The sequence below is a fragment of the Vitis vinifera genome, chromosome 18 (genome assembly GCF_030704535.1).
Source record: "Vitis vinifera cultivar Pinot Noir 40024 chromosome 18, ASM3070453v1".
NCBI lineage: Eukaryota > Viridiplantae > Streptophyta > Magnoliopsida > Vitales > Vitaceae > Vitis > Vitis vinifera.
In genome coordinates this window covers 5,885,078-5,906,954 of record NC_081822.1, presented here as the reverse complement: position 1 = coordinate 5,906,954, position 21,877 = coordinate 5,885,078, and the positions used below count along the sequence as shown (strand labels likewise).

At 31.7% G+C, this 21,877-nt stretch overlaps 3 protein-coding genes across 7 annotated transcripts; 2 read left to right on the top strand and 1 right to left on the bottom strand.

Moving 5' to 3' along the window:
• Positions 1 to 2,081: 2,081 nt before the first annotated feature.
• LOC100243767 (protein SICKLE) lies at positions 2,082 to 6,053 on the top strand. Of its 4 annotated transcripts, none has more exons than XM_002283734.4 (3): positions 2,082 to 2,263; positions 3,066 to 3,392; positions 4,982 to 6,053. In XM_002283734.4, the coding sequence occupies exons 2-3, from the start codon at positions 3,071 to 3,073 to the stop codon at positions 5,701 to 5,703; spliced, it is 1,044 nt and encodes a 347-aa protein (XP_002283770.1). In that variant the 5' UTR covers positions 2,082 to 2,263; positions 3,066 to 3,070; the 3' UTR covers positions 5,704 to 6,053. The 4 variants fall into 4 exon arrangements, with proteins under 4 accessions (XP_002283770.1, XP_010664420.1, XP_059590441.1 ...); XM_010666118.3 differs by having other exon boundaries at positions 2,087 to 2,263; positions 4,985 to 6,053; XM_059734458.1 differs by having other exon boundaries at positions 2,098 to 2,263; positions 3,031 to 3,392; positions 4,985 to 6,053.
• An 853-nt stretch (positions 6,054 to 6,906) lies between these two features.
• Positions 6,907 to 11,795, bottom strand: LOC100266086 (VIN3-like protein 2). Of its 2 annotated transcripts, XM_019216731.2 has the most exons (5): positions 11,575 to 11,795; positions 9,724 to 9,876; positions 9,216 to 9,609; positions 8,299 to 8,618; positions 6,907 to 8,011 (listed from the first exon to the last, which is right to left on the bottom strand). In XM_019216731.2, exons 1-5 carry the CDS (start codon positions 11,621 to 11,623, stop codon positions 7,158 to 7,160), a joined length of 1,770 nt encoding a protein of 589 aa, XP_019072276.1. In that variant the 5' UTR covers positions 11,624 to 11,795; the 3' UTR covers positions 6,907 to 7,157. The 2 variants fall into 2 exon arrangements, with proteins under 2 accessions (XP_019072276.1, XP_002283776.2); XM_002283740.4 differs by having other exon boundaries at positions 9,216 to 9,876; positions 11,575 to 11,792.
• A 6,057-nt stretch (positions 11,796 to 17,852) lies between these two features.
• Positions 17,853 to 19,625, top strand: LOC100260880 (protein ECERIFERUM 2). The gene is made up of 2 exons (XM_002283745.5): positions 17,853 to 18,394; positions 18,583 to 19,625. The coding sequence occupies exons 1-2, from the start codon at positions 17,966 to 17,968 to the stop codon at positions 19,441 to 19,443; spliced, it is 1,290 nt and encodes a 429-aa protein (XP_002283781.1). The 5' UTR covers positions 17,853 to 17,965; the 3' UTR covers positions 19,444 to 19,625.
• Positions 19,626 to 21,877: the final 2,252 nt, after the last annotated feature.

Sequence of the window (21,877 nt, the reverse complement as noted above, 5' to 3'; positions counted from 1 at the left end):
ATGATAAAAATCTTATTTGATAACTATTTTTGAAAATAATTATGAAAAATGATTTTTGTAAACAGTGTCAGAACAAAAGTTTATTGAAACCTTAAATGTTTTTAACTTGATTTTAATATATTTTAAAAACAAATTTTATATATAGCGTTTTATTTTTAATTATTTTTACATATTTGTATAATTATTTTTTGAGATAATTCTCAAAAAACAAGTAAAAAAAATAAAAAATGTTATTTTAAAATATCTTGTTTTCTATTTTTTAAAACAAAATTTGGTATTTAATTGTCAAACATATTTTCCTATTATTTTGTTATAAATAACATACAACTGTTTTTTAAAACAATTATAAAATAGTTTTTAAAACACCGTTTGGCGACTATTATCAATAATAGTTTTATATTATTTAAAACAAAAAGCATAAAGATATTATGCAATCAGAAAACTGCTTTCTATTTTCTGTTTTTAAAAATAAAAAATATGATGTTTTCAGATAATATTTTTTCCACTTATTTTTAAAATTTGTTTTTAATAATTATATAATCATGTAGAATGATTAAAAATAAAATAGTATGCATAAAATTTATCTTTAAAAATATTAAAAATATGTTTAAAATATTTTACATTTTCAACAGATTTTTGTTTTATAAAACATTAAAAATTAACTTAAAAAAATATATTATCAAAAAAAATAATTCGAAAATAGTTACCAAATAAGCTAAAGTAATTGATGTGATTTGTTTTGAAATATTATAAATCAAATTATGCTTTGAAATATTATAATATTAAATTTGATGAATGCAGTTTTATTTTAATAAATTACTGCTATTAGATGTAACAAGTTTTCAATAATCATTTTATTCTCAATTGAAATTGAGATGTAATTGCTGGACATGAGGATATTTTGAAATGTAATAATCTAAATATGATTTTTATTTTAAGAAATTACCGCCTGTAAATGGTTATAACTTATAAGTAGTATTTTTACTTGAAATGTTTGGTGAAATTGTTTTATATAAGTAATTTTTTAACATAATAAGTGATATTTCAAAACTTTAGAAAGTCTTTTTCTAAATTTTATCTAGAGTTTAATATACTTTACCCCTTATGTATTTTACACATTATACATCGAGTTTAAAATCCAATAATTCGCCATTAAAGGTTTTTAAAGACCATTGTACCATTTTTGTTATACGGTATTAGTTTGATTGAACGAAAATGTTATGCTAAGCACACGATTTAACAAAGTGAAGGTAGATCGGTATTTTAGGTTTTTAAGAAGTTTAGAGGACAAATTGTTGGATTTTAAACATAGGAGCATGCAATGAGTAAAACAAGCAATAGGTGGAGGGGTAATCTATATTAAACTCAATTATCTAATATATTTAAAAAAAAAAAAAAACTTTGTAAGCTGAAAGGGTTTCATAATCCTTGCTAAATGTACTAAACATTTTTTAAATTAAAAGGACTTCTTAGATTCACTTTCAATTGGACTATTAGTCTCTAATTTGATTGAAATTAATATTTTAAACTCACTTTTGTATGCTCAATTTATCAAGCTATCAAAACTCATTTTCATATGCTCAAGTTATCAAAACACATTTTTAATATTAAGAAAAAAAAGGGGAAAAAAAAAAGAAGAAATAAGAAGGTAAGGAGATGTGGAGAGAATAGTAGAAAATTAATCTTATATATTTATTGTTTATTTAGATGTGATTATTTCTTTTTTTATTTTCAAAATAAAAAAAAAATTATATATATATATTTTGTTTTAAAATAAAAACCGCCAATAAATTTTATACAAGATAAGAATATTGGATTTATATTAAAAAAAAAAAAGTAATAATTATGATTTTATACCTAAATTTTTTTATCAGCACGATTAAATCTCTCTCTCTCTCTCTCTATATATATATATATATATATATATATATATATATATATATATATATATATATATATATATATTTATTGTATATAAAAGTTTATATTTTTATATAGAAATATATAATTTTTAAATTTAAAAAAAAAACCCAATCAGTTATTTATTTATTTATTTTAAAAAGAGGTAAGGGTTGTAAAGCAAGAAATGCTAGCAGCTTTAGGTCAGGATTTTAGATTTTCAAAAATATTATTGCTTTTTTGAAAAAGGACAAATAATATCCCATCAGTTCAACGAAGGTTGGTCGCCTCTCGCTCTCCCTCCTTACACAAACCCTAATTTTTTCAGGAGCCCGAAAATTCTCGATCTTCATTATAATCTCTGGTAAGTTTCTTATTTGAATTATAAAATTCACCCTCTGTTTGGTTGCTCAGAAAACGTGGGAAAAAAAGGTAGTGGGTTACTATTGAATCAAATTGAAACAACCGAAGACGCAGAGCTGAATTTTATTTATCATCTCTTATTTATTTATTTATTTTATTTTCCTTCGTTCCTGCGTTGCAAGTTGCTGCCAAAATTTTGGGTGAAAGTACACAAACTCTGAAAGAATCAGAATTTGCTTTTTGTTTTTTTGTTTCCCTAGTTTTCTCGGCAAACTAACTGTGCATAAAACCAATATCTTCTGTTTTTTAAAGGTATCCATCTTCTCTGAATATTGGGCAAATCCTTCACTCTTTTTCCAAGTGTTCAGGGACCAATATCTACCACTCTCTCTTTTATAGATCATATTGCGACGGCTTGCTTCTTAAATTTTCCCTCTCACATGGGTTAATTCTAGTCAGTTTTGGGTATTGGAGGTTGTTTTTATGAAGTTTGTGCAATTCTAAAATGCACTGCTATTGTTATTTGTACAATAAAAGAGTTGGGTTTCATCATCTTGGTGCTTGATTTTAGCTTTCTAGATTTATTCCCTTATTTTTATTTTGTATTAGAAATTCCTTGCATTAAGAAAAAAATCATGTCTTCAAAACTATGGAGAAGGACTGGTTGAGGGGGGGATGGGTGAGCTGTTGAGCTTGCTGAGATGAGATGGGTTTTGGGATTTTGAACTGGTGGATGATGATGATATTCTCTATAATTATAATTACTAGTTTGGTGCACGGTGGGCTGTTGTTGTTATCCTCAGGTTAAATGGAGGAATCAGAGAAGAGAAGAGAAAGACTGAAAGCAATGCGAATGGAAGCTGCTCAGACCAAAGTTTCTGACACTGTTGATACTTCTGCCATGCCTGGTTACCTCTCTAATCCATTAGTTGAAGGATCTGCTACTCTGCCAGTGCAGGAGGACTCTTGTGTGACTCCGAGATTTGATTTTTACACAGACCCTATGTCAGCATTCTCCAGTAACAAGAGGAGAAGTAAGGTCGGTAACCAGATTCAGCAGGATTATTTAACACCTTCAAGTAATAGTGGTTATACGGCTACCATGGCTCGGATGTCATCATCTCTATCTGGTAACATAACTCTTTTAAAAATCACTTTTATTTGACAATGTCGATGTGCTTATTAAGTTGAATTTAAACATTGCATTCTCTTTGCATGATTTTTATTTTTCCGGTGACAAATTTTGCGCTTGGGTGACACATTTTTATGCTTCTTTTAGATTGCTGAAAATATGTGGAAAGCAAGTATTAAAAAAGAAAAATCAGAACAAAACAAGACCCCCCCACCCCCCACGCCCCAAAAAAAAATAAAAATTTACTCAACTTCTCTCCTTTGGGCTGCCATGGAAAATACAAGTGAAATAAAATACAATAACTTGTACAATATCAAATTCTTCATTGCCTATAAACGGAAACAAATTGGAGAAAAAACTTCTGAACTCAAATTTATTTTTCTTACCTTCCACATTTTAGCTGGTGGAAAATAAAATCTATTTCCAGCTCTTATATGGATTTCTTTGCACCCTTTCATAATCTATTGGTGTGTCATCAGTGCTTCCTAAATTTTCTGGTGATATAATATAGCCGCTGCTTGGGTGCCCTACAGACAAAAATTTTTTTATCCTTAGTTGCAAAACTAGGGTTGCAACTTGGGGTAATTTAGCTCTTTCCATGGTTGGAGGAGTTCTTGTTACTGGGAGTTGGTTTGGGTTTGAGAACTTAGTAAGCATAAGGTCAGGCTTGAACTAAAAACTCTAGCAGCCAAATCCTGATCAACATTACTTAGACCATGAAATATCATAAAATATGTTGTGATCTATGCTCTGAGAAATAAGCTTGCAAAATTTTATGGAAACTATTTGACTTGTTACTATCTTAGATATCATCTGCATTGAAGTTTGGCAGAAATTGTTATTCGGATATAAAGGACTAATGTTGGGTTGACAGTTAACATGGATAAGAAAACCGTACACGCATCAAACAGATCCAATGTGAAATAGAAAAGCATGAACATGGTCTAATCATGGAAAGTCCTTCTGGATATGGTTTGATGAACATTGTGGGTAGTCCATGTGATACACAAGTTTTATTTTTGGTGTCTCAAAAATTCTTTTAAAATTTATTTTGATACTATGCCATAGCATTTTTAGCCATGTAATCACGTAGACAGATTGATTATTATTATTTTAGTTTTATAACTGTGGTATTACTATTGTTGAAAGATATTCATCCAAAAAAGAAAAAAACGAAAAAATTACTATTGTTGAAAGATGTTTTTTGGACCATTGTTTTTAGAGCATGTTTGATAATATAGTTGGACTTTCTCATTTTTAAGCTTTTTATAAAAGGGTTAAACTTATTATTTTCTTACAATTTCCTTTATATTCCCTGCTGCTATATGGAATCAAAGTAGAATCTCCCCCGTCTGCACCCCTTGGCCTTGAGTCAGTCATCAAGGGCTTCATTATTTTCTTCTAAATGAAAAGGAACGATTGCTTCATGAAGTATAGTTTGAGCTGGGCTATTGATCTGTTATTGTTCAGAGTTTTACAATTTAATTAGCCACTTGAAAGTTAATTCTTTTTTTTATACATTAGTTTATGGGCACCATGATTCTAAATGAAGGAATTGCTTCCTCCTTTCTATTGATTTTTTAACAGCAGGACCAAGGAACTGTGAAATGACCCCCTCTCCCAATCCTCCATTCCAACCCAATTTTTCACCAGGTCAGGGAATAAACCAAGCACAAGGTCTCTATCACAGCTCTGGACCCTATAGAAGCCCAATAGAAATGGCTAGTCCTTTTCCTGCTCATCAAGGAACTCCTGGAGTCTGGAATGGGTCTAATGGCATGCCTAGGTATGGTGTTCCATCTAATTCACCAAGAGGTGGTAATTTTCCTAGCCCTGGCTTCAGACCGGTAGGCAGCCCTAGTTTCAGATCTGGGCGAGGCAGGGGTCACTGGTTCAACAATAGCCCCAGCCCTGTTTCTGGACGTGGAGGCAGCTCCAGTCCTAATTCTGGAAGAGGTAGGAGTGGCTGGTTTGGTAACAGCATGAGTCCTGGTTCAGGGCGTGGCCGTGGGAGAGGGCTGGGTTTTCATGCTCATGTCTCTGCACAGGATCGACCAGAGTTGTTCTACAACAAGTCCATGGTAGAAGATCCGTGGAAGTTCTTGAAGCCTGTCATTTGGAGCAGAGAAAAAGCTTTAGGGAAGATGGGAAATGCCTCAGACTCTCCAAAGTCCTGGCTCCCAAAATCTATAAACATGAAAAAAACAAGAGTTTCAGAAGCTACAAATGAATCCAGTTCTCAACAAAGCCTTGCAGAATACCTGGCTGCCTCATTCAATGAAGCCGTGAATGATGCTTCTGGTACATGATAGTTTCCCTGAGTTTTATGGAGAAGTACTTCTGCACTCTGCAGACGATGGTCAAACAGTAGTTAAGCCAGCATCTATTGGATCAATCTGCCCAGAGCACCAAGAAGTTTCATACCCCACTTCAGAAGTCAAGTTATTTTGCTGGCATTCATTGATTCTCAAAATATATTATCAGGACTCAGAAGGTTACCGACAACTGATTTCACTCTATCTATCTAATATAGCAAGTTGACATTTGTATGTAAAGTTTTGTAAGTTCGGTTTCACAATTACTGAAACTTTGGGCTGCCCCCTTTGTATACTGCATTTGATGTTGAATTTCTGCAATTAGATAACTCTGCATTTTCTGATATTTTTGTTCAATGAGTCCAATGAGAGACAGCTCCCTGGCTGCAGCTTGCTGCAATTTCTCAGCTTGGGCAATCTGAGAAAATCACATTTAGGCATTTGCATGCTTATTTCCAGCAAGAGGGAAAGATGAGATTTCACCCAGATTATGATGTTTGTTATAAACCAAGAGAAATTTGGACCTTGCCTCTTCAAGGAACCATTCTATGAATAACGCCAAAAAGAATTTTCCACTGAACCCTGAAGAGCAATTGTGCCTATTAACATATCATGGACACTTTGGAAACTTTTAGTAAAGTTGAATTGGAGAACACAGGTGCCCAATCATTTTCTTCCTCTCGTCCTGCCCTAAAACTGCATTCCAGCCAATCCTCTAATCCATTTCTTTTCCAATTTTCCCTTTGATTTGCCTTGCCTTATTTTTTACTACTATTCTCGATTTGGTACCGCTCTCGCGACCCGCATTGAAACAGTGCTTTACCCCTAGATGTCCAGTCAACCGCTGCACCTTAATGGCTAGAAATATATTTTTGTAAGTATCTCCGAGCCAGCTACTTTGTGCGAAGAGACGATAATCCACTAGGAGATGTTTCGATGCATGTAACTTTCTGAGATCTTGGTTTGACAAATGGGCGCTCAAGAATAATTTGGTTGAAGATAGAAAATTTGAAGTCGAGAAAATCATCTGCATATCCCTCAGCTACAAATCTTGAGGAACTCAATTTATCACTTCTGTAAATCATAGTAAAAACAAGGTTTTTTGAGGTGAAATCAAGAAGCATTATCTACAACTGCTTTGTGCTTTTGCAAATTGAACCTGTAATCCAAACACAACCAAGTAGTTACCAGAAATCATGGTCAAAGAACTTCACATTTTCTTGCTTGAAGAAATTATCAAGGGCTTGATAACTCTGCCTTCCTGCCCCCCCCCCCACCCCCAAAATACTTGGGTCATCAACCTCATGAATCTCTTCCCTGAACAAGCCTAGATGGATCAACTAATTCAGAATCTCCTTTCCCACCTAAAGGAAGAGAAAAAAAACACTACTAGATGGATTAACTAGTCCATATAATTTTCACATAAGATAAATTTCACTGTTCATTGTTCAGTGCCAAAGGCTAGCGCAGAACCCTTGCTTAGAAACCGATTTCTGGTCATAACAAATCTCGTCCATGAAGGAATGGATGAGCTGCTCAGCCAAACTTGGCGGGTCATCAATCAGAGTATCCACAAAAACACTAACCACCCTTCTTTCTTGCATTGTTGCTTTCAAGCTGAACCAAGTGAGAAATTTCACTCTAAAATCTTCAGCTATGTGCCCTTGGCATTCTAACCATTTGATAACTCTGACAGAGTATTCATAGTCACTCTCTCTGATCTGCTTCTTGCTACCCAAGCCCGGAACTTCATGCATTTTATCAGTTTTAGATGGTGTGGAAGGAGGAACTGATGAGGGGATCAGTAAAGGAACAGCCTCCATGGGAGGAGGCAGTATGTGGAATCCAGAATTCTTGTTCTTGTTGATGTCATCCAGTGATCTAAGCTTCTCAGAGTGGTCACAGGAGACCAATTTAGTATCACTAGAATTCGTTGAATCCATCTGAGAATATTCTTGAAGCATTAAGGTATTCTCTCCCCTTCTATGTTCATCATCTAAAGCTGAGACAGAGCTTCTGCTTAATGAGGGTGTGACCCATTTGGCTTCCCAAACACCCAAAACCCTTGTGCTGCTGAACAGGGAAACCTTACACAAGTACTCAGTTGAAGGATTGAGATCAGTCACCTGGAATCGTTTTTCTGGCCTCAGTACAATGTAAGTGGGTTTTTCTGGATAATCCTTCATAGTAGACTTCCGATGCCACAGCCTGCAGCCTAAGAATTCCTCCAACAAATGGTCTTCATATCCTAGTACAATGACCACTGAAGTTGGGGAACATTCTTCAAATCGTATCTGCATCCCTGCAGGAGTAAGCATAGTAAATTAATAAAAACATCAGTGAAAAACATCATTTAGGTCCTCATAACTGCAGGATGATGAAACCATTCCAGTTTGTTTATGGGACTGAAGTTATTTTCCTAACTTAAAATAATTCAATCAAACTGACCATAAATTTATTGGTCATCATTTTTTTTTTTAGTTTGAAAACTTGTGCACCCAAATGCTAGAAAAATCAAATATTGAATCATTTAAGGACTCTGTTTCATCCAAATGTTGAAATACCAAATTCTAGAAACAAGAAAGGTACCTGCTTGTTCTTTCTGATCTGTATCAGCAGGGTAAGGGTCAGGAAACATGGAATCAAAAGCTTCAACTGCAGAAGTGCACAATTTCTGAACCTCTGCACCACAGGAGAGCCTGTTGACAATCCCACGTGCCATCTTTGTGCACACTCGATCAAGAGGCCCCACTTCATTCTTCAGCCTTTTCACGGCAGTTTCCATAGTCTTTTGCAGGTCCTTGTATTGCTCAGTTCCTTTGAGAATCTTGTGGCTCAGGAAGACACGCAGACATAGTACATCTACTCTTCTAGCCTCCTTGGCAACCATTAACTGTTTTCTCCAGGTTCTGAAGGATGCCAAACATCCAATTAACACACCATTCTTTTAGCATTTTGTTTCACTAAATGAGTGAATATTAGTGACAAGCCAACCAGTATAATTTGAACCACAGGCTGCAACTTGGTTTTGGTTTGGTCAGTTTAGGATAGGCTGGTTGCTGTATAAACATTCTTACCATTACATTAGATATTCTGAAAGACTGATCTCATATTATATTTATTACATAAAATTTCTTCTCAGGGTGGCAGGTTAATTTACCCAATTTCTCAATCCTAATGCAAGGAAACCTTAAGTTGGTCTCTATAGACACAAAAAAAAATGCTCAATAAAAGGGACAGCGTTAAGACACAAAGCCATGTAAGCATTTAGCATACCATTAATAATATCTGTTGAACTAGCATATTGAAAAAGCAATATCCAAAACCTTTTTTGTGGGCACAAAAGCTAACCCATTATTGAATTGGGTCATTTGGCTCTTGTTTTGGACCAACACAACTTGCCCCTGTTAAAATATTATTATTGTCTGGTACATATTTTCTATTCTGTAGAAAGAATGATGGGGAGACATAAACTGTTTAAAGGTGTTAAAGGAAAAGATGATTACCTCAATAGTCCATTAATTTTCCCACAAGAAGCACAATAGAATTCCCCATCCAACTTTGGACGACAGCCATTCTTCGTAATGCCAGTTCTTTCATGCTTGAGAGCACATGTCAGATGGCATGACATGCCACAAGAGTCATCCTTGTTAGGAGAACCTGAACTGCAGGTCAACCATAGACTAGGATCCTTGTTATCATCATACTGATGACAGATACAGCAAGAACATCTCTTGCAAAAAGCATCCTCTGGACTCAAACTAGCTCTGCATGCAAGGTTCTGACAGAGCAGGGTTTTAACTTCTTTGCATTTCTCTGGGGAAAAATGATCCAGGTCAGTAAGTGGTTGAAGTGGGTTTTCTTTCTTTCTCTGTCGTTTGGATCCAATTTGAGTTTTGGCTGGGGAAGAAGCAATAGAGTTATCAGTTCTGTTCTTGGACTTCTTAGAAATTAACTTTAGCAGGTGCTCTATCATTCTAAACTTTGTGAATCCAGTGTACTTTCTCTCTTTACCCATTTCAGCACAGATGATTTCAAGAAGCTCTCTGCGAGTAAATGAACGAAGAATCTCCGGGGCATCTTTCGACCACTGAGCAATTTCATGAACTAGTTCTCTTTTCTCTCCCAAGCTTAGACGACTACATTTTTCAGGGTCAAGTACAAAACCTGATAAATGAAAATCATGCATTTTCAAACAACAGCACATGTAGATGAAATCAAGCATGCCAAAAAAAAGGTTTGTCACATCCATTAAGGCAAATTTTCCATTCATAATTCTTTAATTAGATACTATTACTTTCTATCAACTATGAAACTCACTTGATCAGCAATATGAGCCTGCAACTAACCCAGTGGAACCGAATTCCAGAAACTCACATTTTCTCAAGCCATTACAGATAAATAAAAGTCCCCACTCTTTTTCCACCCCTTCGTTATATCTTAGTGACTAATTGCCAAACTGAATTACTAAGTGCCCCACCCTGAGCATGGGCCTGTTCATAATATTAATTGAAATTTAGCAAAACCATTTATGAAATATAGGTTGTTCAAAGTAGACAATATATCATCACTGCATTGATACAACTGGAACCACCACCATCTCCACTCCACCAGGGCCACAGTGGCATCATCACTATTTTAGGCTCTTCTGTCACCTGAAGCTATAGACACCGCCCTGACTACCACCATTGCACCACTTTGATTTCTTTCATCAACAACCTAGATGTAACTGCTGCCATCACTACCATAGTCATTGCCTCTCATCTAACATCACCACCACCACTACCGTGCAACTAAAACATTATGTCACTGTCTTCGCCACTACAACTATTACTAGCTTCACCTACCCAGAGGCCACCATCATTGCCACTGTCTTGCAGCTACCACCAGTGCACCACCAAATTTTTTTAAGAATTTAGCCCATGATTAAGAGAAGATTGAAGATGTGATTACATCTACATTGCACTCTGCTGATTACAGAAATGGTCCACCCCACAATGACTTCTGTAACGCATACACGCAATTCAATTTCTTAGTTGATTTTGAAACTAGGTAACATAATAAAACAAGATAAGTCATTGCAAAATCCTACAATGATTTTTTCCCAAAGATTTTAATATGTTTCTTCATTGCCAAAGCTACTTTTTTAATCATGGTTTGCCTTGCCATTGTATTGCAAACCCCTCTCAATTCCATTGGCAGAAGTAGATCACATGTAAATCATGAAAAAATGTTGGCAATTAAACAATCACACCCTTGAAGTATGATCCGGGAATGTGCTTGGGTCAGTCAAAAACCAACACCATCCTACAAAATGAACCCCTACAATAACCTAATTAACATAAGGTAGAGACATGACCAGAAAATTTCACTACTAATTAGCTGTTCACTAGTCTTAAGGGCAACAAAAGATGCCAATGTTCCCCAGAAAAATATAAGGTTTACTAATAGATTTCATGAAGAACCCAGCAACATATTAACACAATAAAAGAAGTGAACAAAACAAAACCCAGAAGTAAACAACCCAAACTGAAAGCAACACAACACAACACACACACAGGACAAAATAAAGAACAGTTTTTTTAACCCTGATAAAACACAAAAACCAGAAATATAATTCTCATCCAAACACTGCCCCACATGCATTCTCATTTCTCAACAACAAAGCAATAAATAGGTCTAAAAATAGCAAAATAAAGCCACAAAAAATAGCACAAAAAGCAAACCCATGTGTACCCGACTTCAATCAAACAGGCATTGTGAAGAGCGCATCATAAACAAGGCAAGACAGCACCTTTGTTCAGAACCCACCAACAAAAAGACCAAAAAAAAAGTTTTAAAAAATGAGAAAAAAAAATTAGTTACCTGAAAACGCTGACTCCATGCCTGAAAACTTTGCCTCCGGTTTTCTCATAATAATCCCAAAAATATAAGAGGAGGCTCTAAGAATTAGAAGAGAATGAGACGATAGAGAGGGGAGAATAGATGAGAGAGAGTGAGCAGAAGAGGAAATTCATGGAAGAGAAAACAGAGAAGAGAGAGAGAGGTGAAAGTGGCATTCAAGTGAATAAAAAAATAATATATATTTTGGCATAAATGTGAGATTTGGTTCGGTTGATTCTGACGCGAATCAAAAGCCTTACTCACTCTGCCCCTCTGCATGTTCCCCTCACGCGCTCTGCGTTTCCCCCTATTCCCCACCTCTCTCTTCCTCTGTGCTCTCCTCCACCTTTCCTTCCCTGGACCCCACCCCCTCTCTTCCCTCAACTTTTACGATCGCGTCCCACCCCAAAGTTGACCACAATCCTACCTGTCCATGCTGTTTCTAGTTCGCTCTCCTCATCATTATGGGTCCCACAATTATTATTAAAAATAATTTATTATCAAAAATATCATAAAGGACTCTTTCCCTGTCCACATCACCACCGGACCCTATCTTTTTCTTTTCTATTAATTCAGAGTGTGATTGATGTACATGTGTACATCCTTTGGGGTCTGAAATTAAATAAAAAAATTCATGATTCTAAAATGTAATTTTTTTTATATCTTTATATCATTAAATTACTTAATTAATTATATTTCATTAGAGCCATAAATTTCTCAAATAAGGAAAATAAAAATATATTCAAAATAAAAATATTTGCTTAAAATGATGAAATAATTCCCTAATTATTATGAAAGTAACCATTCTCATATTTTTCTAAAAAAAGTAATCAATTTTTAACATAAATGTCAATTATCATTTTAAGTATTTATGTATAAATTTAAAAAATAATAATAATAAAAAGGGTATTTTTATCAAAATAAGACAAAAAAAATACAAACGGTTAATTTTCAAAAATCAGCTTTTTACTAACTCTTTTAAATAAATAATTCTTCAATGAAAGTCAAATAAAAATAATAAATGAAAAAGTTACTGTGTTTGATAAAATTTTAAACTAATAATAATTATGTTTAATCAAAATTTTAAACTAAATGACTTTTGTTTTCCTTTTTCTACGCATCAATTAAAGCCTTGATAAATCACCACTATATAATATCGCGAGTTTGTTTTATTTATTTAAGTATTTTTTACTTAAAAGTGTTTTTAATAAAAATATTTTATTTATAAGTATTTTAAAAAGAATCATCTGTTAAATTTTAAAAAAAATATTGTAAATAATGTTTCATATTTTTAAAAGTGTTTCATAAATTTTGTTAAATACCTCATTTTCTTTTTTGAAAAAAAAATGATTTAAGCCAAAAAATGTTTTTTAAAATCGTTGTGAAATGAACTTTTAATATATCATTAATTGATTAAAATTGTTGAAAATATTTAAATTTTGTAACACTAACCTCTCTCATTTTTTAACTTGAATAGTAACTCGTTTTTTCAATAAATGCCCTTTAACATTTTTTATTATTTACAAGAGAAAAAGTAAAAATATTTTGGCTTAAATAAATATTTTTTTTTATAAAAAAAAGTGAGAGGTTAGATTTATAATTCTACGGTTATTTTATTCATTTTAATTAGTTATCCATAAAATATAATCATTTTTTAAGATGATTTAAAAAGCATACCTTGAATGATGTTTATCATCCCAAAATTTAAAATTTAAAATACTTTAAAGCAGTTATTTAAAATATAAGAATATCCTTTTTGTCTAATATATTATATCTTTATATAAAAGCTATTTATTTAAATGACATAAAATAAAAAATATATCTAAACCGACGATTTGATAACCCCTTTCTAATAAATAGACTAATTCCAAATATCATAATAAATAAAAAATATATTGTTTCATTTTTTAGGTAAAATAGTCAAAATTTTAATAAAAAACGCCTATAATTTCAGGATCTTTCATAGGTAATATAAATAAAATTACAGAAATCAAGATGTTAGAAAATAAATCTAAGTCTCGTTCGGAATGAATTCGATGCCTATTCTTCCGTGCTACACACATTTATCACAAATATGAATACTTTGGGCCTTTTTTTCATGAACTTCACGCTTGGAGCGGCTGAGTTCACTGCACCCGTTCGGTACACATGAATTTCATAAATTCAATCCCACCCAAAATCATGGTCATTAAATTTATGAACAGCCTTTGTCCTTCAATATGTCCGTTACAGTCCAAATATTGTACCATACAAATAAAATCAAGGGAGAATTATGTTTTGAGATAGATGGACTACCAAATTAACAAAAGGTCTATGTAATTCTTCAAATTGAGCCCAAGACACAATGAAAGTATGAAAATTGAGTTGAAGGATATCATTATTCAGTATTTATAAAAATGTCATTTGTTGATTTAAAAAAAAAAATTAATATTTTTGAAAAATACTTTTATTTAATTTAATATTTTTAAAAAATACTTTTATGTAATTTAATATTTTTTTAAATATTTTTATTTAATTTAATATTTTTTAGAAATAAATTTATTTAATTTAATATTTTTTTTAAATACAATTATTTATTTTAATATTTAAAAAACATTTAATTTAATATTTTTGAAAAAAAAAAGTTATTGAAAAAAAATTATTTAACTTAATTTTATAAAATATTTTATATGTGTTCTTAAATGGTATATTTATCCGTTACTATTTCATGTCCTTCAACTCAATTTGAAAAGTTATATAGACCTTTTGTTAATTTGGGGGTCATCTACCCCAAAAGATAATTCTCCCTAAAATCAAAAGAAGACCGATGGATTTCTCTGATCGTTGGTTCAAATTATTTCGATGTCGACTACGACTACGACTACGTGTTTGGTTTATGATTATAACAAGGAACCAAAGGGGGTAACGGAAATTGAAGTAGTTAGGCCTACGTGCAACCACCTATGCATCATGAATTAAATGCCGCCCCCTGGTCCCTTCTATGGCTTATGAAGAGAGCGAGTTGGCAGATTTACCCTTACGAAGAATTGAACAAGGAGGACGTGGCGTGGCTGTGGGTGGTTGTTAGGTGGTGGAATACAGGAAGGGTAATTCAGTAATTATAATCAGAATAGTGATTAGTCTGACTTGAGAGCATTTGGTGAAACATTTAATGAAAGGAGCCATAAGCACACAACAATGACAAGTCTTGGCGACATTTAATGAAATTTGATTTATTTCTACCATTTGTGGAAGACACATCCAATACCATACAATCTCACTACTTTTCTCGGAGATATTTTTGTATTTTTCATTTCCAGAAAAAGAAAGAACATACAAGTCCATACACCTTACACTTCATAAAATTACTCAAAACATAACAAAGTACGAAGTACTTAAAGTGGAATTATATTAGGCCGCATTTCATAATTTTACAAAATAGCCCTTTATATTTTTATCCATTTAAAAATATTTTTCATAAATCAGATAATTATTTATTAAAATAACTTTTTTATTTGTTATGTCAACAACACCAATTAGCAAGTAAATGGACAAACACTTAATTGTAAATAATCGATCTCCCTTTTAATTTTGGTATTTTTTTAATCGTGAAACTAGATTTATATATATTTTTATTTAAAAACAAACATCCTTGGAAATATTGAACAATACAATAAAATAAAAAAATTTAAAAATTAAAACTACAATACTATTGACTACTATTGTATTTATCTTTCTCAATATTAGCATTTTTTAATATAATACTATACTAGCAAAGCTTTTGAGTTTTCAAAAATTTATTACTTTATTATTGATGTCAATTAACAAAAATCTTATTCAATTTTATTTTTAAAAAAATATAAGAATACGAAGGGATTTATACAATGCAAAATGTAAAATCATTATTAACTAGAAGATTATAAAAAAAAATTATTTATTATTTGACCATCCCTTAAAATTTGTTCACGATGATTTGTATCTCATATTATATAAATAATTAATGAAAAAAAATATTTTTTTTTAAATATTTTTAAATTGATGAAAATAAAACCCATTTTTAAATTTTGAAGTTTTTTTTTTTTCTGTATATTTTTAAATCTATGAGGCAAACTCTGCTTTTCCCTAAATTTAATTACATGTTTTAAAAATGCGGGATTTTGGTAAAATTATTTTTAGATTGCCTTTGGAGAATTCAAAAATATTATTTTTAAATTCAACAAAATTTCGAAATACTTATTTGATGTAAAAACATTCAGACCTACAAACCAATCTTTTTCACATTCTCCTTCAATTTTTTTATTTTTTCCCTTGTGTGTCTTAACAATAGAGATTTTTCTTATGAATGTTTCCAATTATTCTTTACTGTGAAATGGACTAAGTTCATAATGATGTGAAATGGACTCTAATTATAAGACTAATATTTATTGGCAATTATTTGGTTTTTAAAGGATTTGATTGATTACAAAAATTATCAAAATAAAAAAGGCAGGAGGATATAGAGAGAAAGTAATTGATTTTTTGAAATTTTCAACATTTATATGCCCTGATTTTGGTGGAGTATTGCTAAAGTAGTGGTGGAATGTTTCTGAAAAATGTTAATGTAAAAATTCTAAAAATATTATTTTTCATACTTTTTTTTCTTTTTTAGTTTACATTTGAAGTTAGTTTTTGAGTTACAAGTTTTGCCTTCAACTTCAATCCAAATGTGACTCAATCTATGCTTCATGAGAAAATTATGAGATTGAAAAAATAAATAAATTTTAAAAATTAGGAAAAAAAAAAACAATATTATAAAATTCAAACGTAAACTCAAAAAATGAAAAATTTATGGATTTTTTAAGCTAAAGATAATACCTTAATTATAATTATATCACTTATTTCAAATATGATAACTTCTATTTCGAAAATATTAAAGTCTTGTTTGACGGTTATTTTCTAAAATAATTTTTTGTTATCTAAAACAAAAAAGGAGAAAATACTTTTTAAAACCAAGAAATAGTTTTCTTTTTTTGTTATTAAAAATAAAAAACAAGACATTGTTTGGTAACTATTTTTTGAAAATTGTTTTCTAATATTTTGTAGAACAAAAGTTTGTTTAAGAATTTGAAATGTTTTTAACTTGTTTTTTTATGTTTGTAAATATGTTTTAAAAATGATTTTTATATATAACACTTTATTTTTAATTATTCTACGTTTGCATAATTGTTTTAAAAAAAATTCATAAAACAAATGAAAACTATTTAAAACAACTAAAATATGTTCTCTAAAAACAAAACACCCTATTTTTTGTTTTTAAAAATAAAAAAACAAAAAACATTTTTATTTATTTCTAAACACGTTTTTTTGTTTTAGATAATATAAAACTATTTTAGAAAGTAGTTGTCAAATAGAGCTTGAATTATTTTTAAATAACATCTTTTAGTTGTTTTTATTTATTTTAAAAAATAATTATGCAAATATAAAGAATAATTAGAGTAAAGATTAGATATAAAAATTATTTTTAAAACATATATAAAAAATTGAAAACAGGTTTAAAATGTTTCAAGTTCTCAAATAGATTTTTATTTTACAAAACATTAAAGAATAATTTTTTAAAGTGATTGTAAAAATATATTTTTTTAAAAATACTTCAGAGATAGGAGTTATAATAACAATTGAAAACTCTTTTTTAAAATAGTTATATATTATTTTTTTTAAATTTAGAAAAAAATACATTTGGTAAACTTTCAAAAGCAAATGGGTGCAAATGGGTTTATGAAAATTTGTTTAAAAAACAAAATCATTTTTTAGAATAAAATTTTAAAATATGAAAAATATTTAATTTTTCTTTTTGAATTTGGCATAAATATGAGATGTTTTTATCGATAGAAGCCCCATAAAACTATTTTTTACATTTGAATTCCTTAATTGAATTTTGTTACTAAAAACAATTGAACCTAAAAGTCAATTAAAGAAGATAATTTTGCAATCATAGAAGATTAATAGCCCATTTGATAATAATTTTAAGAAATATTTTTAATATTTAAATTTTTTTATCATTAAAGTGTTAAAAATATCGTAAACGTTTTATAAGATGGTTACCAAATCCAATCGAAAAAGTGCAAGCAAAGATTTTTCGTATTTGCATGAGATGAAAGCCGGGTAAGTGTACATGTGAGTTGACGTAGCCATTTTGCCAATCAAGCACGTGTTTAAAAGGCATTGGTTGATTCTCTGGCTGAGCCATTGGGTTGACAGCCGAGACTTATGCACTTCCATTAAAACGCTCATTCATCTGTATGGCTCCATTCACCCACCACCAGCCTTCATTAATTCGACATCTCTTTTTCCCTCTATTAAACCCCAAGTATCTTCTTCTCAACCTCCATCTTAGCTTCATAAATTCTTCACGGCAATGGTGTCTGACGGCGGCGAGGGCTCTGTTTACGGCTTCAGGCTGTCGTCCGTGGTGCCGGCCACGGTGACGGGAGAGGACAAGGTGCATGGGCTGAGCAACATGGACTTGGCGATGAAGCTTCATTATCTGAAGGGGGTTTACTTCTTTAGGAGGGAAGCTGTCGAGGGTCTCACCATCTCCGACTTGAAGGAGCCCATGTTCGAGTGGCTGAAGCTGTATTACCCCACCTCCGGAAGGATTCGGCGGTCGGAGAGTGGACGGCCGATGATAAGGTGCAACGACGGGGGCGTACGGATCGTGGAAGCTCAGTGTGACAAGAGCGTAGATGAGTGGATGGCGATGGAGGACCATGATATTCATAATTGCCTTACTTATGATCAAGTTCTTGGTCCTGATCTGGCCTTTTCTCCTCTAGTTTTCATTCAGGTATTTTATACCCTTTATTTGAATAAAAGGTCAATAAAATACCCTCATTTTTTGAATTAAACGAATGGTAAAAGAAAATATTATATAAAAAGGAAAGGGGAAGTATTTTGAAATGGTGGGACTATAGTTTTGTTTTGTTTTTTTTTTTGGAGAAAAAGTACTAAATATTGTTTGGCTGCTGGATGCAGTTGACCTGGTTCAAATGTGGGGCGATGTCAGTGGGACTCAGCTGGGCTCATGTCCTGGGAGACGTGGTATCAGCTTCGGATTTCATCAACATGTGGGGCAGCATCATGGCTGATCACGCCCCGCCTCGCTCTCTCGGTACTAATCCCACTTCCCCGAAACCCCAATTCCACCAGAAGCTTTCCCAGAAGCCCTTCTCCCTCAAAATGACCCACCCAATTGGGGACCACTGGCTTCTCCCCAGAGCCAATCATCCTAGAATGGGGACCCGTTATTTTCATGTCACTCTCGATCAGCTCAAGCGTTTACTTTCAGCCCACTCTGGACCACACGCCCAGTCCCAGCCCTTCCAGCTTCTATCCGCCATTATGTGGAAAACTCTAGCAAAAATACAGGGAGAGTCGGAGCCAAAGATCGTGACTGTGTGTAGAAATAGTTATGGCGAAAGGGGTGATGATGAGATTCTAAAAAATGCCATGGTGGTAAGCAGAGTCGAGGCGGATATCGGTGTTGCTGAGGCGGATGTCTCCGACTTGGCCAAGCTGATCGCTGAGAAGACGGTGTGTGAGAATGGCATGATTGAAGAAACGGTGGGTGGGGACGATGGGAAGTCGGATTTTATAGTGTATGGTGCGAATTTGACGTTTGTAAATCTTGAGGAGGTGAAGCTTTTTGGACTGGAGATTCAGGGACATAAGCCAGTTTGGGCGAGTTATAGCATCGGTGGGGTCGGTGATGAAGGGGCTTTCCTGGTGCTTCCCGCCCCGGACGGTGACGGCGGGAGAACGGTGACGGCAATACTACCGGAAAACCAACTTGCATGGCTGAGGCGTGAACTGAAAGATGAATGGGGTATTGCTTGATAATTTGTGGGTGTATTCTATAGTGTTGGGATATAATAGGATGTTGATTGAAAGGAAAAAAATTACTTGCTTTTTATAGTGTGGGAAGGGATTCGTATGATGTCTGTTGCCGGAATAACTTTTACTGGTTTTGTTTTTTCTGATTCTTCGTGAATAATTTGGACGGATGGTTTGATTATAAATGATGCGTATACATCGATGGAAACCAAAGAAAAGAACAGGGCTAATATTTATGCAATATTACACTCTGTTTGGATGGCTGGAAACAATAAGAAAAACAAATCATATAAAAAAATCCATGTATGTGTGATTTGGGTCTTATTGAATACAAAAAAACATATATGCTAGATTAGTAACAAAATCAATAGGTATTTTTATTAAGAGAATGGATAAAAGATGGCATGGAATGAAAATAATAAAAAAAATACCTAGAGTAAGAACAATTTCTTAATTTATGAAATAATATTTATTTTCCTTAATTTTAGAATGTTTATTATTTTTAAAAAACAATAAAATTAAAATGTTTTCATTATCAGATTATCAAACTTTTTATGATAGTAGAGTTAGGAGAATTAGACTTAAACCCGAGCCTTCTTTATGGTCAAATGTCGCAAAAGTCTCAACCTACTCTCACAAACTATATCTTGCACTTAACAAAAAATTAACCTCAACATTTAAACATTTCATAAGTGCTCTTTCTAGTTTAATTTCAATTAAGTTAAATATCGCAAATCTTCTACTATAACAAAATTAAATTATCCTCTTAGTTCATGATATCAATGTTCTTTGTCATCTCTCAAATGAAAAACAAAAAAAAAAACTTGTTGAATAAATTAAAGATGATGAAGGAAACCAAAGTCATATCATGTAGTACTATACTAGTTATCAATTGATAATACATATTTGTTATTTCATGAGTTTTTAGAACCATGAAAGGTGACATTTTCAATGTGATATTTGGTGTTAACATAGTATATAACGTATGAACATTTCATAGAGAGTCGTTACTTTCTATTATAGTTTAAAAAAGAACGAGTCATAATCTTTTGACGAATATTTAAGAGGTTTTTAAAATATATGTAACAATATCACTGTAATTAATAATCAATTTTAAATCCAGACAAAGTTTGTTCATTCACACATGACTTAAAAGGCAAATATATGAAAGATTTTTTTTTTTTTTTTGGACTTGTTATGCTTATTAAATCGTCTCAGCATCTTTTTCGCCAAATCATATTAGATAGTCATTCACTACCAAAAATGATGAGAGGAAACATTTTTACATTAACATTACATAAGTTTTTTTTTTTGGACAATATGACCAAAATACTTGGGTAAGTAGAAATTTTCAATTCGAGGAGAAGAGATTTCACCTATCCTACTTACTATTCTTTTTTTTTTAAAAAAAAAGGGTATTGATATTAATTTTTACAAAATGATGTCTTCACCATGTTTCGAAGACAATGCTCGTAATATACAAAACAATGCTACCGATATACTTTAGTTATCATTTTCATAAATCAAAAGCAATCAAATATTAAATTGATTGAATATTATATACCAAATTGATTTAATTCGATTTTTATGTTGGACTACTTTTTTGCACATGGCAACACATATTTGTCAAGATTATCAGTTTATCAATAAACTAATTATCTAACTTTTAAAGTAGGATAATTCGTATATAAAAAGTGCAAAATTTTATACAAAAGTCTTAAACTTAAACATCTCATTTTTTTAAGCAATTTTTTTTAAAATTATTATCCTTTTAATAGTAACATTCTAGAACATGGTAATTTCAAATTAAATTGAGTCTTTTAAAATTATTGTATTTTATACAAGAGTTACTATTATTTTTAGTTAAAAATAAATAAGAAATGCATCCAAACAATATATATGAGACTAAAGTGTCATTACTGTATTTTATACAAGACTGATCATTATTTTTATTTTTTAAAAATAAAAAATAAAAATTGCATCCAAACAACATTTAAGAGATTAAAGTGTGTTTTGGAATACATTTATTGTTTTCTATTTTTAAAAACATAAAATGCTAATAATTACCATATAAAGCACAATCATTATTAGAGACTCAAATGATTTTTACAAATAATTTTATAAAGTTCATATATTAACTTAATATCTTAAATTTTATTCATATCTTTTATGTAATAATTAGTATATTTTATCAGCTCAATGATTCTCCTAGTTACATTTATATGATAACAACTCAAAAAAAAAAAAAAAAGGAGAAAGCAAGGTTAAAGGTGCATGAAAATCATTCAAGTTCAGGAACTCGATGTAAGATGAATACTTTAGTGCACCTAGTATTTTTACTTAATTATACATCATTTTCATACTCGATTTTTCTTGAAATTAAGGTTGAAATATCACATTTTATTCAAACTCAAGTGTATTTTCAAAAACTTTAGGC

What these genes read in the sequence shown, in the direction of transcription:
- LOC100243767 (XM_002283734.4), top strand. Translation starts at nt 3,071, where the DNA reads ATGGAGGAATCAGAGAAGAGAAGAGAAAGACTGAAAGCAATGCGAATG. An exon ending in GATGTCATCATCTCTATCTG is followed by an intron (nt 3,393 to 4,981) that starts GTAACATAACTC and finishes ATTTTTTAACAG; the next exon opens with CAGGACCAAGGAACTGTGAA.
- LOC100266086 (XM_002283740.4), bottom strand. Translation starts at nt 11,623, where the DNA reads ATGAGAAAACCGGAGGCAAAGTTTTCAGGCATGGAGTCAGCGTTTTCA. An exon ending in AAAATTAATGGACTATTGAG is followed by an intron (nt 8,619 to 9,215) that starts GTAATCATCTTT and finishes GGCATCCTTCAG; the next exon opens with AACCTGGAGAAAACAGTTAA. An exon ending in AGATCAGAAAGAACAAGCAG is followed by an intron (nt 8,012 to 8,298) that starts GTACCTTTCTTG and finishes TTACTCCTGCAG; the next exon opens with GGATGCAGATACGATTTGAA.
- LOC100260880 (XM_002283745.5), top strand. Translation starts at nt 17,966, where the DNA reads ATGGTGTCTGACGGCGGCGAGGGCTCTGTTTACGGCTTCAGGCTGTCG. An exon ending in CTCCTCTAGTTTTCATTCAG is followed by an intron (nt 18,395 to 18,582) that starts GTATTTTATACC and finishes TGCTGGATGCAG; the next exon opens with TTGACCTGGTTCAAATGTGG.